The 23263-nt window shown below is 35.8% G+C and overlaps 5 protein-coding genes across 12 annotated transcripts; 4 read left to right on the forward strand and 1 right to left on the reverse strand.

Annotated features, from left to right (window-relative positions):
- Nucleotides 1-560: 560 nt before the first annotated feature.
- Nucleotides 561-2724, forward strand: LOC107226211 (trypsin-3). Its single transcript, XM_015666943.2, has 7 exons — nucleotides 561-651; nucleotides 827-900; nucleotides 1133-1221; nucleotides 1292-1430; nucleotides 1520-1633; nucleotides 2075-2224; nucleotides 2293-2724. Exons 1-7 carry the CDS (start codon nucleotides 600-602, stop codon nucleotides 2437-2439), a joined length of 765 nt encoding a protein of 254 aa, XP_015522429.1. The 5' UTR covers nucleotides 561-599; the 3' UTR covers nucleotides 2440-2724.
- A 1551-nt stretch (nucleotides 2725-4275) lies between these two features.
- Nucleotides 4276-7068, forward strand: LOC107226214 (nucleolar GTP-binding protein 2). Its single transcript, XM_015666947.2, has 2 exons — nucleotides 4276-4435; nucleotides 4774-7068. The coding sequence occupies exon 2, from the start codon at nucleotides 4779-4781 to the stop codon at nucleotides 6954-6956; it is 2178 nt and encodes a 725-aa protein (XP_015522433.1). The 5' UTR covers nucleotides 4276-4435; nucleotides 4774-4778; the 3' UTR covers nucleotides 6957-7068.
- Nucleotides 7069-7206: 138 nt separating this feature from the next.
- Nucleotides 7207-13144, forward strand: LOC107226213 (actin-interacting protein 1). 2 transcript variants are annotated; one of them, XM_015666945.2, is made up of 14 exons: nucleotides 7207-7590; nucleotides 9026-9147; nucleotides 9350-9440; nucleotides 9525-9672; nucleotides 9756-9923; nucleotides 10036-10204; nucleotides 10378-10506; nucleotides 10619-10723; nucleotides 10835-11152; nucleotides 11255-11374; nucleotides 11536-11694; nucleotides 11988-11990; nucleotides 12362-12512; nucleotides 12860-13144. In XM_015666945.2, exons 1-14 carry the CDS (start codon nucleotides 7575-7577, stop codon nucleotides 12967-12969), a joined length of 1809 nt encoding a protein of 602 aa, XP_015522431.2. In that variant the 5' UTR covers nucleotides 7207-7574; the 3' UTR covers nucleotides 12970-13144. The 2 variants fall into 2 exon arrangements, with proteins under 2 accessions (XP_015522431.2, XP_015522432.2); XM_015666946.2 differs by lacking the exon at nucleotides 11988-11990 and having other exon boundaries at nucleotides 7233-7590.
- Nucleotides 13145-13887: 743 nt separating this feature from the next.
- On the reverse strand, nucleotides 13888-18326 carry LOC107226217 (protein abrupt). Of its 6 annotated transcripts, none has more exons than XM_046742524.1 (4): nucleotides 18194-18326; nucleotides 16932-17126; nucleotides 16579-16755; nucleotides 13888-14795 (listed from the first exon to the last, which is right to left on the reverse strand). In XM_046742524.1, the coding sequence occupies exons 2-4, from the start codon at nucleotides 17115-17117 to the stop codon at nucleotides 14118-14120; spliced, it is 1041 nt and encodes a 346-aa protein (XP_046598480.1). In that variant the 5' UTR covers nucleotides 17118-17126; nucleotides 18194-18326; the 3' UTR covers nucleotides 13888-14117. The 6 variants fall into 6 exon arrangements, with proteins under 6 accessions (XP_046598480.1, XP_046598479.1, XP_015522435.1 ...); XM_046742523.1 differs by lacking the exon at nucleotides 18194-18326 and adding an exon at nucleotides 17766-17903; XM_015666949.2 differs by lacking the exon at nucleotides 18194-18326 and adding an exon at nucleotides 17704-17878.
- On the forward strand, nucleotides 18287-21857 carry LOC107226216 (asparagine--tRNA ligase, cytoplasmic). 2 transcript variants are annotated; one of them, XM_015666948.2, is made up of 10 exons: nucleotides 18287-18419; nucleotides 19110-19150; nucleotides 19258-19668; nucleotides 19842-19999; nucleotides 20100-20243; nucleotides 20343-20491; nucleotides 20588-20716; nucleotides 20815-21064; nucleotides 21151-21414; nucleotides 21494-21857. In XM_015666948.2, the coding sequence occupies exons 2-10, from the start codon at nucleotides 19117-19119 to the stop codon at nucleotides 21623-21625; spliced, it is 1671 nt and encodes a 556-aa protein (XP_015522434.1). In that variant the 5' UTR covers nucleotides 18287-18419; nucleotides 19110-19116; the 3' UTR covers nucleotides 21626-21857. The 2 variants fall into 2 exon arrangements, with proteins under 2 accessions (XP_015522434.1, XP_046598477.1); XM_046742521.1 differs by lacking the exon at nucleotides 18287-18419 and adding an exon at nucleotides 18467-18549.
- The last annotated feature ends 1406 nt before the right edge of the window (nucleotides 21858-23263 follow it).

Below are 23263 nucleotides of genomic sequence, written 5' to 3' on the forward strand. Positions count from 1 at the left end.
AATCATTGTAGGCACATTATAGTAATGAGAAGAGCTCATTGTTATGCTTTTTTCTACACATATTATTAATTACCAGTCATGATTTCAACGATCTATAATCTGAGTAAATCAATTAATGGCGTAATCATTTTTATCAGTATCATTTACCTTCCGACATTCAAACGGTTTTGCGACATCTTTTGCTCATCTTTCAATTTTCTATATCTATAACGCAGTGAACATTAAGTACACTGTAAGACAAAAATGTTACCGATCCGATCGGTGTATATTTTTTGTACACCATATCTTCTTTATATCCCTAGTGTATTATATTTCCATATAAAAGTCATAAATGATTATATTTCAAATCGAAGAGGTCATGGGGTGAATTATATACGGTCGTATAAAAACACCTTGTATCGAATACCTATTTGTTCGATAGGTATTTGAAAATAAACCCGGACCACAAGCTCTGGATTTTAAAATATAGAGACTTAGTTAATCGCGCGTGATTGACTGCTTTTCTGACACACGATAATATCTCTGTACGAGATAAGATCGCGGGTATAAGAGCCGGACAGAATTGGATTAATTTCTGTCACGTAATTTGATTCAGAAACATGAACATCTTTATTTTTTGTCTTCTGTTCACCAGCCTCGCCTCTGTATTCGGTAAGCGATTTTTGCTACGTATTTAATATTGCTGTGTCCCAAGAATAGTGCAACATTTTTAATAAATCGTTAAATCAGGTCTCCTGAACTCCAATATTTTATTCTCACGGAATACGGAGTCCGAAACCGAACATCTATTGCTCGCTCGTTTCTCACATAAACTTTTCCTGTGCAGCCTCGCCGGTTCCATCCGGTGAAAATCGAATCGTCGGCGGCAGAAATGGAACCATCGAAGAAGTCCCTTACCAGGTATTAATCACTAATTCGATCAGCATATTTTCATGGATTGATTTGGCGATGAATGAATTCACAACGATGTGAATGTATCATTTATAACTAAATGATACATCATGCACGCATGATATTGCGGCGTTCAAAAGGAATCGCAAAGTTTTATCTTGCATTCTACTCATTCACGTCATATCATGCCTACGTACGTGACTGTTGTTTCATTGTTAATTATAAACATTGTTGCTTCCAGATTTCCTCTTTGCTTGACGGCAGCCACAACTGCGGCGGTTCCCTCATTAACGAGTACTGGATCGTTTCGGCTGCGCACTGCTTCCAACGGTTCGTATGAAGAAGAGATCCGTTTGACTCGATTGAAATAACAAGTTATTTTCTTTCTTTTTTCGTTTAGAGACTTTAGCCGCTACTCCGTCCGAATCGGAAGTACAATGCGGAACGCAGGTGGGACTATTCATGAACTAGATCAAATCATAAATCATCCAAATTACAGCATCCCCGTGACTTATGCCAATGACATTGCTCTCCTCAAGGTACGAATATTACAGTTTTAACCGACTTACCCTTTACCTACACGTCACATTTGCATTGCCACTAATTTTCCGACTTTCATTTTTTCCAGGTAAAGGAACCGATGGATTTTTCGGCTCAGGTTCAGCCTATCCCTTTGCCTGAACAATACGAAATGGTCCCAGAAGGTGAATTTAGCACTATCTCTGGCTGGGGAACTATTCGTGTGAGTAATCGGCTCGTCCGTTATGTGTCAAAAGTCTAAATTTGCCTCATTGCAATGTTCTAAGAATGTTTCACAGTAGGTATGTGGCTTAGGTAAAATCAACATCTCGACGTAGATTTTTTCGAAAAATAGTAACTTTCTTGAAATACTCTAGATTTCCTCCACTCATGTATAATATTCTCAAGTTCTCCGAGAAAACACAGAATAGCCAAGTTGAAGGAAATATTATATTTCCATTTTCGTAGGTGAACTTTAGTTTTTAGTATAATATATAAATTTTGCGATTCTCCGACTTTTTTCCAAATTATTTTGATAAGTTCTGAATCAATGTGGGATGCTGTAAAATATGTCTTTATTTATCAATAATAAAGCGCATCATATTCCGTGAATTTCACAGCCAGATATCTAAATGCGACAATGATTATTTAACGGGTTTTTCAGTGGCTTGTTGGCCCCGCGGCTGATATCGTTCAAATCGCCGAAGTTCCTGTAACTTCGCGGGAATATTGTGCGACTGCTTATGGTCAAAGTTGGATCACCGACGACATGTTGTGCGCTGGTTTTCCCGAGGGTGGCATCGATGCTTGCCAGGTTTGTGCGAATTCGTAATTTTCTTCATTCTGCCGAAGCTAATTATCAATCTGTTCTCCATTGTTCAGGGCGATTCTGGCGGCCCGTTGGTAGTCGATGGAGTTCTTCACGGTGCCGTTTCCTGGGGCAGCGGATGCGCTCTTGCCGGTTATCCCGGTGTCTATGCCAGAGTTTCCTACTTCCGCGACTGGATCAGAGAAAACTCTGGAATGTAGGATGGAGATGGCTGAATCACGCTATATTTACTGTCAATAAACCGTTCGGGATCAGAGACTCATTTCAAGCGTACAGTGTTTATTCACTTTGCGAACGATTAGTGCGTCTCGCAAAACTGGAATTTAAGTGATATTATTGTATAATGTCGTGTCCGGCGTAATATACATGTCAAGGGCGTCTCAGTGTACATACGCACCTATATAAAATTACAGCTATGAAACCGCATCGACATTTTAAAGAACGAAAAATATACCATTGTTATCATTGATGATACCTTAATGTCATAAATGATGATTGATGTGTCTGTATCAAATAGTCCAACTAGAAACTTTTAATGTTAAAGTTATTCGAACGCGTTCCAGGCGTTCAGTTTCATTCAGCAACGCAAAAATGTGGATCAAATTGTTACTGTTGATTCTTACATAGTATCGTTGCTGCCGTGGGAAAGTAATTCGTCGGATTCCTCGTTCCGAAACGATATGTGGATATACCTTACATTTTCAATCATCGGTTTAATCATTTTCTAGCATTTGACTGATACCAATTTGAAAAAAATAACTTCCAGAGTATCCATTAATTCTCCTCTTATACCTTGACTCCAATAATTAGGAAACAATGGAGTTGTATTTTACCGTATAGTACCGTATTCATAGTAAAAGACGAGTTGCTGCATATGTATTTTTGTGAGTGATTACTGGTGGTGATTTATATCGATGTATACAGCACGAGTATACAGACTTCCGGATTGAATGACCATTATTATTCCTCTCCAATGCGCTGAAAAAATTTCTAATTGTGAGTAAATTAAATTAGCATCACGGTGGTGAATACAATTTTTTATACGACGCAACAACAGGGAAAGAAACACGTCCGAAGTCATAAATTATTTTATTTCCGAAACCAACACAGCTTATATTTATCCATTTTCTTTTATAACTATTATTTGACCAGCTTGTAAGTTCCTATAATTGCTCACGATATTTACTTTTGAGCTGTAGTGAATAGCTGGTAGCAGAGTCCCTATAGGTTTTCTATTCTACAAGGTATAAGCCACTGACAAATTATGTTTGCGCAGGACAGAATGGCAGTGATAACTATAATTTATGATCGCCCTGTGGGTTCCTGTAATTGCTCAGGATGTTTGCCTTTGAGCAGTAGAGAATAGGTAGGTTTTTTTTAAATCTAGCATGTCCTTTAGATTTTCCTTTCTGTTGAAATAATAATCCATCAAAGGAAGAGCTTATGAGAACCTCCTTAATCTGAATCTCTTGGAATCTTCTCATTAAGATTGTTTGGGATGAATTCAGTTGCTTCAATTTAAATTCTACGAATATAAATAAACTATTAGTAAAACTGAAAATCAGCGAACCTCAACTTACAAGTCTTTGTGGAAGACACAGACGTTGTCCTATCATTACAAGATTAATTAAATCCGTCTGCAATTAAAAATTGGAGCATTTTAATTTTTTCGTTTATACTGCAATATATTTTTCCATGTATTATGTCTACGTTAAACTTGATGCTAAGGGAAAAATACTTCGTTTCAGTCACACTGTTTGTAAACTCTGATGCCTAGATAATAATATATTTTTTTTAGGTATTTTTCGCTACCTAAAAAAAATTTATGAACTCAATTTCTCGTTGAAGATAATTTAAGAAAATGCATTGATTCCAAACGGCGTTAACATACTTTTAGTCAACGTTTGCTGCAACAAAATAGTATCAATCCTTATAAGATGTCGATAATTTTATGCGTGTGTGGATGCGTAGTGTATCAGCATAATTGCGTATCTTAGCCACCGCTACACGGATTTGCTGTGTTGCTGATGGCACGTGCAGCAAGCACTGGCCGCCAGACGGCAGCTGTGGACGAATATCAAAGATTCATAAGTAACATTAACCTTACATGTAGCGGTTGAGGGTGGAAATATTATCTTCGTCGTAGCACTTGGTGCTCCTATATTTTGTAATCCAGGAACCTAATACGTAAATCAGGTATTTATTAACTTGAACAATTTCATGTGGGCAGTAATAATCGATTGGTGTCCAAACGCCTTGCGTATGGGCATTATGCAGTTTTGAGGTTAAGTTGATTAACACGTGTTTTTAACGTCAATTATAAAATTTGTTTGTAATATCTATTAACGTTCCCAACAACACGTGTAATATGAATGTCGCAGAACTAGCTGTGAAATACTTCGTTCTGAAAATCTGTTTATACTGGAGAAAAAGCTACATTATTATTTAACGTTATTTGACATAACCTACCAACAACTTTTTCATCCATACTAATAACTACTAAATTTATTTTATTCTTGGTATGATGTTTTCAGAAAAAATGGTGAAATCACATTCTGCTAGTAAGGCTCCACGGAAGGAGGGATTCAACAGATCGGGGCACAGTATGAATCCTGAAAGATCGACCGAAGGGCTCAAAGGTGTAGCGAAGCCTCGAACGAAGGCGACAATTAAAAGGCTGCAAATGTATCGTAATTCGAAACCAAAGCGTAATAGAGTTGGTAAAATTATAAGTCCAGCTCCATTTCAAGGATGGCATGCATCTGGTACGGTTTCTCGAGTCGAGCCCAGTCAAAGGTGGTTTGGAAATTCACGTGTCGTTTCTCAGAATGCTCTTCAACAGTTTCAAAGTGCATTAGGAACAGCTATGAAAGATCCTTATCAGGTTGTGATGAAACAGACCAGATTGCCCGTTACTTTACTACAACAAAAAGCTGCTAATGCCAGGGTACATCTGCTCGATACAGAGAGTTTCCAAAATGTGTTTGGACCGAAGAAAATTAGGAAGCGACCTAATTTGCCCATTACAACCTACGATGATATGCAGGCTCACGTTAAGGAGAAGGAGGAAAAATATAACTCTGAGAAAGACACTAAAGATCATGATTTGATCAGACCGGATGATGGGACACGAGATGTACAGAGAGACTGGGTTATGGCTGCAGGACAAAGTAGAAGAATTTGGAATGAACTGTATAAAGTAATCGACTCATCAGATGTTGTTATTCAAGTTTTGGATGCCAGAGATCCAATGGGAACTCGATCTCCACCTGTAGAAAAATATCTAAAAACTGAAAAGACCCATAAACATTTAATTTTCATATTGAACAAGGTCGACTTGGTACCAACTTGGGTCACACAGAGATGGGTTGCAATATTAAGTGCTGAACATCCGACCCTTGCTTTTCATGCCTCGTTGACTCATCCGTTTGGAAAGGGTTCGTTGATTAATCTCCTACGTCAGTTTGCAAAGCTGCATGGAGATAAGAAACAAATTAGCGTCGGCTTTATAGGTTACCCAAATACAGGCAAAAGTTCTATCATAAATACTCTGAGATCTAAAAAAGTCTGCAAAGTTGCACCGATTGCCGGAGAAACCAAGGTATGGCAATACATTACCCTGATGCGGCGCATATATCTCATCGATTGTCCTGGCGTTGTTTATCCGTCTGCCGAAACAGATACGGAAAAAGTTCTGAAAGGCGTTGTTAGGGTTGAACTCATTACTAACCCTGAAGACTACATATCGCATGTATTGGAACGAGTGAAACCTGAATATATGCGTAAGACTTACAAACTCGACGAATGGTCAGACCACATAGACTTCTTGGAAAAACTAGCACGTCGGACTGGCAAACTATTAAAAGGCGGAGAACCTGACGTAGCAATAGCAGCACGAATGGTTCTTAACGACTGGCAACGCGGAAAGCTTCCTTTCTTTGTCCCACCTGTGGGATTTGAAAATCCATTACCTAAGAAGGCAACGGAAGAGGAGACTGTTGCTGAAGTATCGAATGAAATAAACGAAGATATTACTTCGGATAAAAATGAGGAAACTGAGAATGAGGCAGTGAAAGAACCTGTCAAATTGTCACTTAATGTTGTCCAAGATTACAGGAAGATCAGAATTGGTTTGACATTCTCAAGTGAAGACAACAGAGATGTTTTTGCTGATGAAACCGGAACTATTCAGAACGATGATAAGGATAATAATACAAGTTCAGCTGTGTCTGCAGATGACTCTCAGCCGCCTAGTGAATCTGAAGAAGAAGAAGCAGATGAAGAAGAAAAAGAAGATAATGGTGAAGGAGAGTTGTTACACCAAGAGAGAAATGACCTGAAAAAGTCTGGAAGTAAGAAATACAAAACAACAGCAAATGCTGAAGAAGAGAATGATTCATTAAAGGATGATGAGACGTTTTTTGGACCTGAGAAAGATAGCTTGATGCAAAGTGCCTTCGATGTTGTAGAAGAAGAATACGATTCTAGTGATAGTGAAGTTAGAGAGATTAAAACAACCTCCAGCAGCGGTACATTCAGCGTCTCTGACGAACCAAGGAAAAAAGAAAAAACAGATCCAAATGAAAAGAAATTAACTAGTAAGCAAAGAAGAGCTATGGAGAGATCAAATAAGAGAAAGAAAATAGGAAGCGATTTCTATGAAGTTACTAATGTAAAGAACAGAAATAGAAACAGAAAAGTTCCGAAGACAAGATAAACCCAGCACTTTGTTATCTGCTACAGTTTGACCTATTGCCCGGGTAATAATACGTTTGCCACGCCAACGTTGTTTCCCTAATCCTTACCGAATAAAAAGTGTAAATACTCAATTCTCTAGTAATTTTCACCCATTTACAATTGCATAATGCTAAAGAGTTGACTGAAGATACAAGTCAACGGATTTACCATATCTTCAGTCGATGACAAAACTACTGTCGAAATTTCATCTCATTGCATCTCACGCTTTGGAGAAACTCAACTGCATATGCTGCACTAGCTTGCCAGTCTTTTTGAAATTCAAAAAAGAACCTTTAACCAGAGACCTACTCATCTCTGCTTTAACGCGTATTCTAGTACTAGGAGTTGCCACCAGACTTCGGTAGTTTTCCAAGTCTACATTCACGTATTCTTAATCACATAGTTCATGATCCAACCAAATAAGGCGAAGGGCGGGACAAATATACCAGATGCGAAAGTGGGGGAGAGGCGGTTGTGGTGGTGATACGCGACTGATACGTGACTCAGGTGACAAATCAAGCCCGTGTGTGAAGATTCACCGGGTTTACGTATTTTTCATACTAATTAGCGGCCGGTCGCGAGGCATACAAGGGTAGAAATGTCATATGAAACGAGTAAGTAGTATTTTCAAGCTTTCCGCAAAATTACCACTCATTGTGCTCGCTATTTATGTTCACCGCCTCCTCGAATCCCTCGGTCGTAGCAGTTTACCGTTCATACTTATTCTACCGCATCTCTTCTCTCGTGCAAACTGTGTGTGTTTCATTCATGTGTGCGAATTATTTCCCAGGATGAATTTCGACTCGTTTATTTTGAGGTGTTGTTAATTTATGAGAGAAACAAAGACTTAGAGCGACGGTATTTATCTATACATTGCACGAATTGCTGAACTGATAAAAAAGTATACTTCCGTGTGATGATATCAAATATGAGTCAACTTAAAATGAGCTCAAACGATTCTGGATATTGTGCAAAAGATAAACGACGAATTCGAATACCGTTCGAATCCTAGTTTCTAGAAAACATATTACAGCCAGTTGGGAAACGAGAACTGGTGCCAAGTTTAAAATAAGGAATTACATATCTCTGATTTTCATTTTGATACTAGAAATTCTAAATGTAATTTCACGTTTGTTGTCATATTTATTTAAGTAAATCTTTTAAGAAACATATTCAACTTTTGGTTCTAATTTAATACACAATTATCAATTATTGGTGCACGGCTGCTGATATTTTCTGCTATGCAATGAACTAGAAACTGCTTCCAACTAAATTGTCAAGACATTCACCAGTAGTGATTAGCCGATCAGTATTATTTTGACTAGGCACACGTTATTAGTTTTTTGTAATATTAAATACTCTAATTGGATAATCAATTGTAACACGTTAATTGGATTATTAGAGAAAGTTTTATAGCTCAGCAGTTTTTCAATTCATTATACAGTCTTTTATATACTGTGCAAAAATTGCAACAATACCCAGAACAGACAGTGGAACTGTTTGCACAGCAATAATTATTATATCGGTTTGAGTATTCTTTGAAAAATATCTGTTGATTATTCACCTAAAATTATAAATACTGCATGCTGCAATTTTATAGTATTTTATGTTGTCACTTACAAAATATCTGTCTGTAATACTGTCGAACTAATCTTGAATTATCAACCCAAATATGTAAAACAATGAAAATCAGTGTATCTGATATTTTATTGTAAGTAATTCAGTACAAGTTTAAGAGAATTTGTAACAGCAGTATATATATAATTATTGTGAATCACAGACAATAAATCTGAGGGGGAAAACATTTTTATGAAAAACGAAATGAAATAAGAAAACTTAATTTTCATATATAACTGCATTTTTATAGTCGTATGTAAATGTGCACTATTTTTAATAAAAAATTTACTATTGGTAGATCGCAAGTGGAATTGAGTAATTGATATCTTACACAATTTCTGACTATGCCACCTTTTGATATGTATGTAGATTCATACATCATAATATTTCATGATTGTGCCGGTTTATGCATAAGTAAATATTGCATTTCAGAATACATATTTGCAACTTTGCCACGTACGCAAAGAGGTCAACCTTTGGTACTTGGCAGTGATCCTAAGGGAAAAAATTTCCTTTATACCAATGGAAACAGTGTTATTATTAGGAACATCGATGTAAGTATTGCTGAGTGACTGATAGTTGATATCGATAGTAAAAAATGATGTTATTCTCTATTGGTTCTTTGATGTATTCCTTTTTTCAATCATACTCACAACTCTGTGATACTAATTTTTTATTCACATACTTGTATGCATGTATATGATCTCATATCATTGACAAGTCTGAAATTTGATCTATCTTAATATATTATTTCAGAACCCAGCTATCGCTGATGTTTACACTGAACATTCTTGCCCGGTGAATGTTGCCAAATATTCGCCTAGTGGTTTTTACATAGCATCTGGTGGTAGGTAATTTGTCAATTATCAAAGAAAAATTATCTAATTATCAGTAATCATTAATTGCTTCTTTAAACTCCGATACGCTTCAGATCAATCTGGGAAGGTTCGTATCTGGGATACCGTGAACAAAGAACATATTCTGAAAAATGAATTTCACCCTATTGGAGGACCCATTAAAGATATAGCTTGGTCTCCGGATAACCAACGTATGGTGGTTGTTGGCGAGGGTAGAGAAAGGTAAGTGTGTTCAAAAATGGGTATTAAATGAAAATATTTTGTTCATTATTGTTCCACCTAATTTTTTTCATATTTGTTTTTAGATTTGGTCATGTATTTATGGCTGAAACAGGGACGTCAGTGGGAGAAATATCGGGTCAGAGCAAGTCGATTAATTCTTGTGACTTTAGACCAGCAAGACCATTCAGACTTATTACTGGGAGTGAAGATAACACAATTGCCGTGTTCGAAGGGCCACCGTTCAAATTCAAGTGAGTCACTCTATTGTATTTTATCTATATAAGTGTCTTTCTTTTTTGGCTTTTATAAAATGGTAGAATAAACGAACTTCATACTCAATTGTTGGATATTCTTGGGTTTCAGGATGACCAAACAAGATCATGGTAGATTTGTTCAGGCTGTTCGTTACTCTCCATCTGGCAATCTATTTGCATCAGCAGGATTTGATGGAAAGGTTTTCATCTACGATGGTACCACATCTGATCTTGTTGGCGAAGTTGGTTCTCCGGCCCATCAAGGAGGAGTTTATGGCGTAAGATTTTCTGTTCACTTTAGTGCGTTCATCAAAAATCTAATTCCAAGCATGTTTCTCTTGTGTGATAATAAGATTTATGCAGTATGAATTATACAGAGATTATTATAATTCTGACTTCAACGATAAAAAAGAAAGTATAGTAAAAAGAAGAATCACATATCCCTTGATAGGTTGCCTGGAAGCCAGATGGCACACAACTTCTCACAGCCTCGGGGGATAAAACGTGTAAGCTCTGGGATGTGGAAACAAGATCACTTATTAGCGAGTTCAATTTGGGCTCAACTGTAGATGACCAGCAGGTACATACTGTTCAGTAAAATAATAATATATATTGATGGATACTTATTATATTGATATTGTTATTGTTGTAATAATTCTTACTCGTGACGCATGATTATTTATTTTCCATAGGTCAGCTGTTTGTGGCAAGGCAACCATTTGCTGAGTGTATCATTGAGCGGATTCATTAATTATCTAGACATCAACAACCCCGACAAACCGTTGAGAGTAATCAAGGTAAGACTAGTTGTACTTTCATAATTATTTGTTTGGAAAGTTGTACTTTACAGTGACATTATTTCATCTCACTGTCTGAAAACTTTGTTGAATTGTTCTAATATTTTTCAGGGACATAACAAACCAATCACGGTATTAGCATTGAGTACAGACAGAAGCACAATTTACACAGGTTCCCATGATGGTTACATTACTAACTGGAATGCTGAGTCGGGTGAAAATAATCGTGTTCAAGGACAAGGACATGGTAATCAAATGAATGGAATGAAAGCCGCTGGAGATAACCTTTACACTTGTGGTATTGATGACAGTTTGAAGATCGTCGATGTATCCTCTAATACTTATACCGGGGCCTCAATCAAACTAGATTCCCAGCCACGAGGTCTTGATATATATGGAGATATCGTTGTCACTGTTTCCGTCAGACAGGTTCGTGGTGTTCCATTAAAATATTGAAATTATTTTGTAAATAAGACAGTCCATCCATAATTATACTCTAATCAATTTTGATGTTCGACTCATTTGTTACAGATAACAATTGTTCAAGATGGTAGAAAAATGTCGAGTCTTTCAGTTGATTTTGAACCATCCTGCGTCACGATTAATCAGGAAAATGGTGACGTAACAGTTGGTGGTACAACTGATAATAAGGTACGATATTATAGGTGCAAATTGGTGCACTATTTATATTGGTATAATATATAAATATATCCCAGAGCATACTTTCTAATTGTTATACTCTAACCAATATTTCATCCTTTTTATTGTTAATCTTGAAATATATTCTTATGTTATATATACTCTTGACTTAGGCTCATGTTTATGAATTATCTGGAACCAACCTTTCTCCAAAAACTGAACTACAACATCTTGGTCCGATTACTGACGCTTCCTACAGTCCTGATAACAAATATCTTGTCGTCTGTGATGCCAACAGAAAGGTGATACTGTATGCGCTACCTGAATATAAGGTAATAAAATCAAAGCCCTAAACCATATTATAGTAATTTGAACAAAATCATGTTTGTCTAAGCACTTGAGTCACTGCTTCTATTATATTGTAAATAATATCCGACCCATAAATTAGGTACGCAAAGTAAATATAGCCAAAGTTTCAGTAAATTTTCTTCCACTAACTAAATCTTTACCAAATTTTCTAACAATTAGTTTTTGTGTAATTAAATGTGAGCGCCAATTACACAACGCTAGTATTGAAACACGTTTGTTTCCATTTTGCAATACACTAATGCTACTGGATCATCAGAAGGTAATGTTATGCTGTTGTCAGATTTCAAAGTCAACTAGCATGCTCTTTCAACACATATAGAGTCAAGTCTTCGTCACATATTTTGTCAAATAATTAATTAGTCCGTATCTTCGCTACAGTAAAAACTAACCCAAATACAAATAATCCACATACCTCAAATATAATTATGTAGCATAGCCAATACCTGTTACTTCAATATCCAACTGGCATATGAAACAGATTTGAATCGTGTATCTGGGTGCCAATTTTTCTTATTTCCAAAGCAGTACTGTTACCCTTGCACGAACAGCTTTGATATGATACACTCAGTTTTGTGTGACTTGTAATTCATCATTAATTTCGTACATTAAAATTGTATCGAACTTTTACAGCTAGCACATAACAAGGAGTGGGGCTTCCATAATGCAAGAGTAAATTCTGTTGCGTGGTCGCCTGATTCTCTTCATGTAGCCAGTGGTAGTCTTGACACCACAATTATTATATGGAGCGTGGAAAGTCCTGCCAAGCATACCATCATTAAGAGTGAGTATCTAGTATGATTTAACTGATGAAACTAATTTATAAAATTATTGATTCTAAGCTATTATAACACTTTTTTTTTTAAATATGCTTACATAGTCCGAAATTGTAACTAGCTATTGCAAAATTGAAATGTTGGCCACTATAATTGATTCATTCAGGCAAGCAAAATTCTTTAGTAATTCTTCTGGATTCTCAGTAATTGATTTTATATTCACAAATAATGTTACGTCTTTGGTAGGATTGGTCACCAAACATTTCTCAAGCAATGTATAAATAGGAGACTAAGTTGGTCAAAACAATGATTATATCACTGACAATTCTATGCGTTATGCTATTATTCATTTCAGATGCCCATCCACAAAGTCAAATTACTCGTTTGGTATGGCTTGATGATGAAACGTTGATATCTGTTGGTCAGGATTGCAACACTAAAATATGGCGTGTGGAAAAAATATAATTAACTGTCAATTAACACTATCTCATTCTAGAGGTAGTTTAATCAACTTAATCCAGAACGCACGTCTTTCTGATGGTTTTTAGATGCATTTTATTTATTTAATTCGTAACTTACAAATATTGTATATTATTTTTGAATACAATTCTTGATATACAATAAATTATACCTAAACCTATGTGTTAACATATTTGTGAGCACACCTATATTATATGAAACATTATTTCAACGTCTGGCATTATAAGACATGTTTTGAAATGAAACTGAAGAAGAAACATACAAAAAAATGATTTTTGACAATCATTGATATTATTACTTTATTTCTTTTCACTATCTATTTTTGAAGAAATACAAGGAGTCAATATTTATATTTTTTCTTCAATTTTTGAAAACTGCATTCGTAAATAATTATCTATAATTTCATTCCATAGGGTTAACATAATCTGATTATATATAATGATCTGGCGTAATTTCAGGTTCTATAAACTGATGTCAATTTTTCTGAAATACAGTTCCAGTAACTTACAGAGGCAATACAACAAACCTCATTTTTATGAAAACTATGACATAAAAATGACGTACATTAAATTCAATTGATTCGGAAATAAATGGATTCGTTGATAAATCTTAGTTCTAACATTTCATATATAAAGCACACCTCAGCTGTAATAATTACTGCATATTGAAATTCATATTGAATATTACGACTATGACAAATAATTTGGACGTTTGGAAAAATCACAAATTAGTAATTCCTCTTTAGTTGTCTTTCCCCATTATCAAAAAATATTGTACACTGTGTAGAGACAGAATAATTGTTTTCAAGTTCAAAGCTAAACCCCAATTGTTCTCTTGAAAAATATGAATACACGTTTGGGTAATATTTATAAATCCACACACATAAGCATGACAATTGATAATACTGAGTGAAAAATATTCGAATGATAATGATACGGTTCAGTAATTTCAACCTAACATTGGATACAATTCCATTTATACAGGGCAATAAATAATTGTACTTCTAAGTTGTCTTTATTAAAATATTTTAACAATAACAAGAAAACTATAACAATTTGAACACTAGAGGCATCGAGGAACTGTAGGCGAGGGATTATTGGGACAAAGTTTAGTCTATGAAAACTAATTGTTCCCTAGGGTTTAGTTGAACTGCATCTTGGGCGTTTTTGGGGAGAGGCAACAGGGTGTCTGTACGAAACGTGTTTCCTTAGGGCATCGCGAGAACGAGACACATGCGGGCAAGCGGTGCAGCTGTACGAACTGTTGTTGTGTGTTTCCATGTGAACACGTAAATTATATTGGTTACTCAATTGCTTGCCGCAAATTAGACACGTAACGCTGGTTTTGTTGCACGCTTGCGAAGCGCTTCTGTTTATTATCGATGCAGTTAAAAAACCAAAATTCGGATTGTCCGATTCTAAAACTGGAGCGGGTTTTGAATTGGTGAGCAAAGAATTATTGTCTTCGGCGAGAGGCATACATTCGTTTAAAGATTCATCAATGCGAACATTTTTATCAATATTAGCGGAAGTTTGAATATTACTACCAAAAGATTTTTTCTCTCTTTGATTCAATTTCTCATTTATGGAATAGTAAGGCTTTATTTTGAGACTATATGGCGTATCTTGCTGTTCGTTTGACGATTCCTCTTCAAGATTATTGTGTAACAGCGCTGCAGTTACCGGTTGTGCTTTAGCCAGATGTATTGTATTCTCATTTAAATTTGCTATCGGCATTGTCTCCAACGAATCTTTTTCTCGATCCAAAAATGGTGACCGAACGTAAGCACCATTATCGGGTTTAGATTCCTTCTGCAATAGAAATATACCTAGGTGAAGGTTTTCGTTTCTAGATGAGGAATGGTCATCGTGTTTCTATAACATTTTGAATTAGCATTGGCGTTTCACAGTAAACATAGCAGCTGAAAAATTTGAATTGGAATTAAATTGTGTGATTAGGTTATTTGGATGTGCTTGTCACTGACTTATTTATTCAAATTAATGCATCATTTATTCATAATAATAGTTTACGCAAGTTATTATCACATAGTTAAAACAATATTTGTCTTCATCACACTGAAACTGAATGAACTTATGAATATGAATGATGAAGTGAAAAACATAATAGTTTCTCACAGTTACGCATTGGGATGTGAAAAAAATATGCATGCTTGTAAGAATTATGAATGAATGGTCAAAAAAAAAAAACAAAAACTGGACTTTTGAAAGGTATCCGGAGTAATTGAGTGAATACATTATACAAAATTTTGGCTTATTCTTCACAGGCGGAAAATTAGTAATATAAAAGCGTACTACTGCGTAACGCCAATGAATCGTTTTATACTACATTCATATTTCAAGTTACACATGAAATTCCTGTAAAAACTGGATGGCCTGATAAAATTAAAAATTCACTTAAATTGAAGAAGTGAGATGCTATTGAGAAAGATCGTTGATGTTTAAGTATTTTTCTTCCTCCAAAGCCGATCCTTATTAAATTTGACACATTCATCTAGCACTATACTAAATTGGAAATGTAAATTATATCGTACCGCAGGTAAAAATGATGGAAATCAATGAAATAAGCCGATTTAGCTATACCTGTAAATTCATTCTATGGGGTAAAGTTCCATGGGATGCATCCACTTGCATTTAGTGGCAAACACACAACGACCTTGATCTCGTGGATATCGTTTGTTATTCATTATCGTTCCTTTGATGCATGTATGTATGTTATGTACCAGATTAATCCTTCGTCAAGTAGTTCTCGAGGAACGACAGTGAATGTGTTTAAGTGACCTGAATAAAACAACACAATTATAGGATAATATTTTGTATTAGGAAGGAAGCAAGCACGTGTCCTTTTTTCGTAGTACATTAACATACTCTAATGGCTGTCATTGCAAGAGGCTATTGGTACATGGAAACATCAAGTTGATTTACATGTGAATTATTGCCCGAATGCTACGCGTGGTACGTAGACATCATGTACCAAAGTCGATTAGTATACCTCACATCAAAGGTGAAGTAAACAAAAATACAGAAATATTTTATTTCAATCGTGTCCTCCACACTCCAATTTAGTATACTTGCTTCTTTGAACAGAATAACTTTTTGATTAGAAACCAATAATAATGTGTTGTTGCTTGGTAACAATGTTGGGTTACCTTTTTTGACAAAAGAAGGAAAAATGACTGTATTGCAATAGGCCATCAGGTTTACATTCAGCATGCAGGAGAAGGTATTTAGTCGAATAAAACCAACAGTATGATATTAATATATGTGTATGTATGTACATAATAATATCGTGAGAGATGCAAATTTTGACGATATGTACAAAATATATGATTCACAACGTGAAGTATAGCCAAATATCAGTTGGAATTGTACGTATTTTTGAGTTTTGGGATACACGCATTCATTTCACTGATATTAATTGCTGTTGCTATTGCAATATGAATGTTCATTACTTTTACCTTTACGGATAAATACATATATGTATGAATGACTAGCATCAGGACCAAGAAATAGTAAAAATGTTGTTAAAAAAGTATGAGTAATGTGAAAGTACAAAAATTATAGAGGCAAACATTACCCCGGCAATATCAGCTAATCCTCGAATGTGAAGGGTGTCTGCCATAGCTAAGATTGCTGGAAGCTGTTCTTGGTAGATGTTCACTTCTCCATTATACATAAATGTTACCAATGCGCATAGATCTGCATACTCTGTCCCTGGAAGTACTATGACCGGATGTTGTTGAATACTGAAATCCTAAAACATGTTTCACTGAGTAAGAATATTTAACACCATATTTTCATACAGTTGCACACCATTGAGTTCATTGTACGAGTTTTCATTATCTTACTTGACATATTTTGCAGTATTGCCAAAGTAATTAATGACATAAGAATATGATGATAATAATAAAAAAAAAATAGAACAAACACCTTGAACAGCTCCTTGAAATAGTAGCTGCAAGCTGAGAGAATGATTTTGTGAGCTCGAATATGCCTTCCACCTGCGCTTAGGGTGACGTCTGTTAAATATCCTCCATCCAGCAATTTTGGTAACGAGCTGAGAAGTGTGTTTTGAAAATTGTGCCAACGTAGGCAAAATTGCTGCTGACTTTCCATGATCCCCAACTGTAAATATAAATTAAATTTAATGATGATAAAATTGGGTAACTGGCTTACTGACAGGAAAAATGTCACAAAATACGTAAGACTATTCAAGGAAATGGTACAAAATTGAATCTACAAACGACATTGTTTCAAAAAGAGAAATTAATTGCATATTGTACAATGGTATAATTACGTGGAGAAAATTATAGTAAATCTATTTAGTTTAAAGTTAAATAATCATGTATGACCACGTTATGACGATAAACGGAGTGATGTATTGTTATGAGGTTATGTGTCTTCTTTCATAAGATCTACATGAACAATTTAAGGCATGTAGGACAGTGCCTATTGTGTTAGTCGCAGTTATATATACATGGCGGCATACATAGATAGAGAGAGACAATCCTATTTATTTAATCAGCCAGTAGGTTCCAGCCAAATCTATTATTGTCCTCAAGTATGGCTGGAAGAAAAGATACAAAAGGCGACGCAAGTTTCTTCGTTCTTTGGAGCCACTACCGTCTTCGAGGAACTCGATAGTATTCGATCTCTTATGTATTATAGAATATGAAATTATAGATCAATATTTGATTCACACCTTGTATAAATCTCGCTCGGAAATATCAAGACGAAAAAATAAAAAATGTTCACACTCCTCACGTATGTTTTCTCGCACAGCTGGCAGGGTAGAACCGCAGACTAGATGAAACGGAAAGTAGAGGTACAACCCGTAAAACTTCGACAACGATTGACCCGACGGATACAATAGTTTTTACATAATCAGCTAAGCCCGTTAATATAGTAGATGTCACTCCTCACAATGTCTCTACTTTTAGATGCACCGGCAGTTGAGATCTGTCGATAAGACAGAAAACTCTAGTTTGAATACGTGTAGTTTTAGACCACACGGGTCGTAATCAGCTGAATTTAAATTCATTTCACAGGTGTGTATGTCACAATTTGCAATGAAATTCTGAATAAATGTGTGCACGTCGCTCATTTAGTTTCGACGTATATTACACTATATCACTTGTATTAATATATTAATTGAAATGTTTTGCGATCAAACAGATGCATAAGTAATTTACCTCCGGAGTTTTGTATTTTTATATGAAGTTTTGCACTGGTTCACTGCAAATTTGATGCAGTGTTGCATCAGCTATTTCATTTTTCGGATTCAGCTTGGCGATCGCCACATTCAGTCCACGTTGGGAGTCCACGGGGCACGACACGGCGTCGCACTGTCAGTAGAAGGATTCTCGTTGGCTGAGCGGGTGTTGGATTCTTCAATTTGCAAGGCGGTTCAGGTTTCAAGTATGTACTCTTGACTAAATACCTAATTTCATTCGTTTTCATGCCTCATTGATATGCTTGACAGCTGAAACAACGAAACGTCGTGAAATTGAATAAGTCATCAACGATATCGTGACATTATATCCCATAGGTAGGAATCAATAACCGTGGCCGTAATCAACTCCCATTCTTGAATTTTGTTAAAAATTTAGGAAGATAATTACGGTAGCTCGAACAATTTTTATTTTTGGCTATTTGTACTGTACACCCGTTGGCGAGTGTCGCCGTAGAAACTCTTATACCAAATGGATTTCCAAATTGCGTCACTTATAAAATTTTTAATTTTCCTTTTGTCAGTGTTCCGCAAACTTAACCTCAATTGGTCAGAGCCATCGTGGTTTGAATCTTCGATATATGTATGTAATCCGGCTCAACCTGAATTCACTAACATATGGCACATTAATAAATTGTTTCAATAATTAAGTATAAATTTAATCTGTGTCTCATTAGAAAATAGCTGATATGTATCATGAAAAGTGTCCAACAAAAAGACTAAGATTGGACGTGAAATAATCACTAAAGTTTATAGATATTTCTATTTTAAATTTGTAGCAAAAACCGTGCCGTTAGGTTCTCGGATGTAGTCGACAACAAGTATTTGTTATTTATTTGAGTTATTTGATTGACTTTTTTGATTTGTTCTCTATTCAGGTATAAAATGCCGGAGCAAAAATTTTCCCAGCTGTCCCTTGGTGAGTTTTTTGGAATTTTCTTTGTGTAATTATATATTCATTTACCAATTCTGAATAATCAAGTTTCGTTGGAATACATCCTTAGGTTATTATGTAATTGTTTGCAGATGGTATATATACATCTGAAAAAGCCGGTAGTGATGAAACTGGTGATGGGACACAAGGCAAACCGTTCAAAACAATTTTGCAAGCGATGCGTCATGCCGGCAAAGAGCCTTTTCCAACCATATATCAGGATGCGAAAACGGAAGGGGAAAAGTATGAGCCTGCTGCAAAATCTCAGTTGAAAAAGATTACAAAAATTTGGATGAGAGAGCAGTATAAAACTGCAGATCAGCAGAAGAAGTTAGTGGAAGATGAGGAAAATAGATCAAGGAACTTGGATGAAGCAAAATTAGTTATTATAGTTGAAGACTCCTCTCTTCCAGTGGCGAAACCTGTCAAAATCAAAGATGCCACTGCCAGCAGGGATCAACGAGTAAAAATTTGTGGTTGGGTGCATCGATTAAGACGTCAAGGTCTTATTCTTTTTATAACACTGTTGAGATACCTATGTTTAATAGCACTATAGATTGTTAAGATCTCTCTGCTTAGATTGAATTTTCGTCAACTATGTTTTGAATATCTTTTGGTGATCACTTACCAGTTTATGTTTGTTAATTGTATTAGGTATTATCAAAAAAATTTTCAGGTAAGGCACTTATGTTTATTACCTTGAGAGATGGGACTGGCTTTTTACAATGTGTTTTAAACAACAAATTGTGCCAAACTTATGACGCTCTCACTTTGAGTACTGAGTCTGCTGTCGAGTTATACGGTACTCTGAAAACGGTACCAGAAGGCAAAGTTGTGAGTATAGGCATAATAATTTGATTGCTGTATAATTTTGTGCAATCAATAAACTGTTGTGCAAAATCAAGTATCTTCCATGATCTATATTTATTATTAGGCGCCCGGTGGCCATGAACTTCATGTTGATTACTGGAAACTAATTGGATCCGCTCCACCTGGTGGTGCAGAAACAATTTTAAACGAAGAGGCTCAGTCAGATGTACAGCTAGACAATCGCCACATCATGATACGTGGCGAGAATGTGCGTACATTTTTTGACGATATACACTATACGTGTATAAATTACTTCACCCAGTACAAGACAAGTTTTTAATGTGTATCATTTTCGTTTTGTTCACAGACGTCAAGAATTTTGATGATGAGATCCGTATTGACACAGGCATTCAGAGATCATTACAGTGACCGAGGCTATTGTGAGGTAACACCACCGACATTAGTCCAGACTCAAGTTGAAGGAGGATCCACGCTTTTTAAACTTGATTACTTTGGGTTAGATTGTCTTCACTATGACGATTGCTTTTATTTAATATGTAAATACGACTAACTGATCAAATGTCAGATATAATTTTTGAAAACTTATTACAGAGAAGAGGCATTCTTGACCCAGAGTTCTCAGCTTTATCTTGAAACTTGTTTGCCAGCCATGGGTGATGTGTATTGCATTGCACAGTCCTACAGAGCCGAGCAGTCTAGAACACGTCGACATCTTGCAGAGTATGTAACTTTATGCCCTCAATCAATACGTCAATTCGTCCATGCTTGTTATCATTATTGGATTAATGACTTCGTTTTTTTATTGATAACATTCACAGGTATACTCACGTTGAGGCAGAGTGCCCATTCATTACATTCGATAACCTTCTGAATCGGCTCGAAGATTTAATTTGTGATGTTGTTGACCGCGTACTAAAATCACCACTAGGTTCTCTTGTTAAGGAGCTCAATCCTAAATTTGAAGTTCCAAAGCGACCCTTTAAACGCATGAACTACACTGATGCTATTGAATACCTAAAAGTAAACAACATCACCAAAGAAGATGGTAGTTTTTACGAATTTGGAGAGGTAAGATTATTTTTTGGGGTTGGAATGATATTCAAACGTTGCTTAGCGGTAGATGGTGTGAAATTTACTTTTTTTTTTTATCACAGGACATTCCTGAAAAACCAGAAAGAGAAATGACCGACAAATTGAATGAACCAATAATGCTTTGTCGTTTCCCATCTGAAATAAAATCTTTCTATATGCAAAAATGCCCAGAAGATGAACGTCTGACTGAATCTGTTGACGTACTCTTACCAAATGTAGGCGAAATAGTCGGAGGTTCTATGCGTATTTGGGACTATGAAGAACTCATGAAGGGGTATCGGCGAGCAAACATCGACCCTTCACCTTATTACTGGTATACCGATCAGGTGTGTATTACTGGAAATTGTGCAGATATTGCTCATGTGCTGCTGACAAGAATGAAATGCATGTGATTTTTTGTTTCAGCGTAAATATGGATCCTGTCCTCATGGTGGTTACGGATTAGGATTGGAGAGATTCATTTGTTGGTTACTGAACAGGTACCATATTCGAGAAGTCTGTCTGTATCCTCGATTTTTAGAGCGCTGTCGCCCTTAATTTACATTAGTTCCTTCAAGCTTGCAGTGATGTCGAGTTGTTATAAAACTACCGTTTCATATTTTGGGCTTAGTATGATATATCTTTGTAACAAATGTATAAATTCAGGCAACGTTTCAAGTTCATTATTTTTATTAATTAGAACTTTTGAACCTTTAAAATATAATCTTCGCTCAAGAGTAGAATGTGAAAGTATACTGTATCCGATAAATATAATTTGGATGTACATTTACTGTCTAGTTTTCTTCGGCTCGATTTTGAAATATTCACCTACAAGGAAACGTTCATAATCACGGCATTTGGAATTGTATTGCCCTTGGTGCAAAAACCTTGATTCAGCAGAATCTTGGAACCTAATGATTATTTTAATGTGGATGTAACAATATAGGGATTGCGGCAATTAAAATGCTTTCATTCTAAGTAAAATTAAGAGTATCAATAAATCGATCATCCCAAACTCGATTTCATTCAGTCAATTACTAACAACCATACTAGGCCCGTTCAATTTACCGGCTTTAGAAGTTGAAGAACAGGTACATCTGAAGTGCTGGTGAAGTAAATGTTATTAGTTATCTACTCATTATAACCCCTTTGGATTTGTGGCCAAAATTTAAAATTTTTAAAATATAAATCGAATCAGAGACCAAAAATTTTCGGCTCGAAAAATGAAGAAAAAGTAAGGCTAACCCGATTAATAATAATAATAATAATCTGATTTATGCCGACGATCTTCAGATCTACATACAGTGCACCACGGATCAATTCGCGTATGCCGTTGCTCGGATGAATGAAGATGTGAAAGCAGTGCTAGGTTGGTCGCGACGCGTCTCGCTTAAACTTAACGTGTCGAAGTCCCATGCCGTTGACTGAAGAATACAAAGACAGTTGCCGTAATCGGCTTTGGTGTGACAACCGAACATCGTCGTGCGCTTGCGCTCCCTGAGATGTTTCAACGGTAGAGTTGAGAACTTATTGAGGAACATCAGAGAGTTACCGAATTCGACATGATGCTGGCTCATTCTGGCTGCATTCACTTTCCGAGTAACACAGTCTTCGCAGTGATAAGCCCAAGCCAGTACTTAGCTTGTGTGTACTTACCGACTTGTCGGCGTTACAAGAAATTAGTAATGAGAATAAATTTCTTCTTTCTGAATTAATTAAAGTATAGGTACCCGAGAGAAGAATGTATTCATAGATCATAAATAATAATAGATCAGATGTGACAATGATGCAGAGACCAATAAGTATATGCGGTCCATGTAGAATATTAATATGTATCATCCATTTACGATTAACGCGTGATGCATACTATAAATTCTATAATTTTTCAGGAGACAAGCTAGAACATCTACAATAATCGGTTATAATATGAAAATAGGAGAATTATTCATTTCGAAATGGGATTTTATTTGACACGCGCTCGATGTATTCCGTAACATTATTATCATATTTATGGCAACAAGTTTTCATTTGCTCTCTCGATCTTGAATTTTCGTAGGCAGAGCAGAAATGTTTTTCGAAACGTGTTTGTACGGAAAAAAATTCAGAGAAACTTTAATACATCACGGATGCGCTAATTTTGATCGAAATGAAATGGATGCTCCGTATATGAGACAGTATTCAATGCAGTGTCGTGAT

This window comes from Neodiprion lecontei, chromosome 6 (genome assembly GCF_021901455.1).
Source record: "Neodiprion lecontei isolate iyNeoLeco1 chromosome 6, iyNeoLeco1.1, whole genome shotgun sequence".
Taxonomy (NCBI): Eukaryota; Metazoa; Arthropoda; class Insecta; order Hymenoptera; family Diprionidae; genus Neodiprion; species Neodiprion lecontei.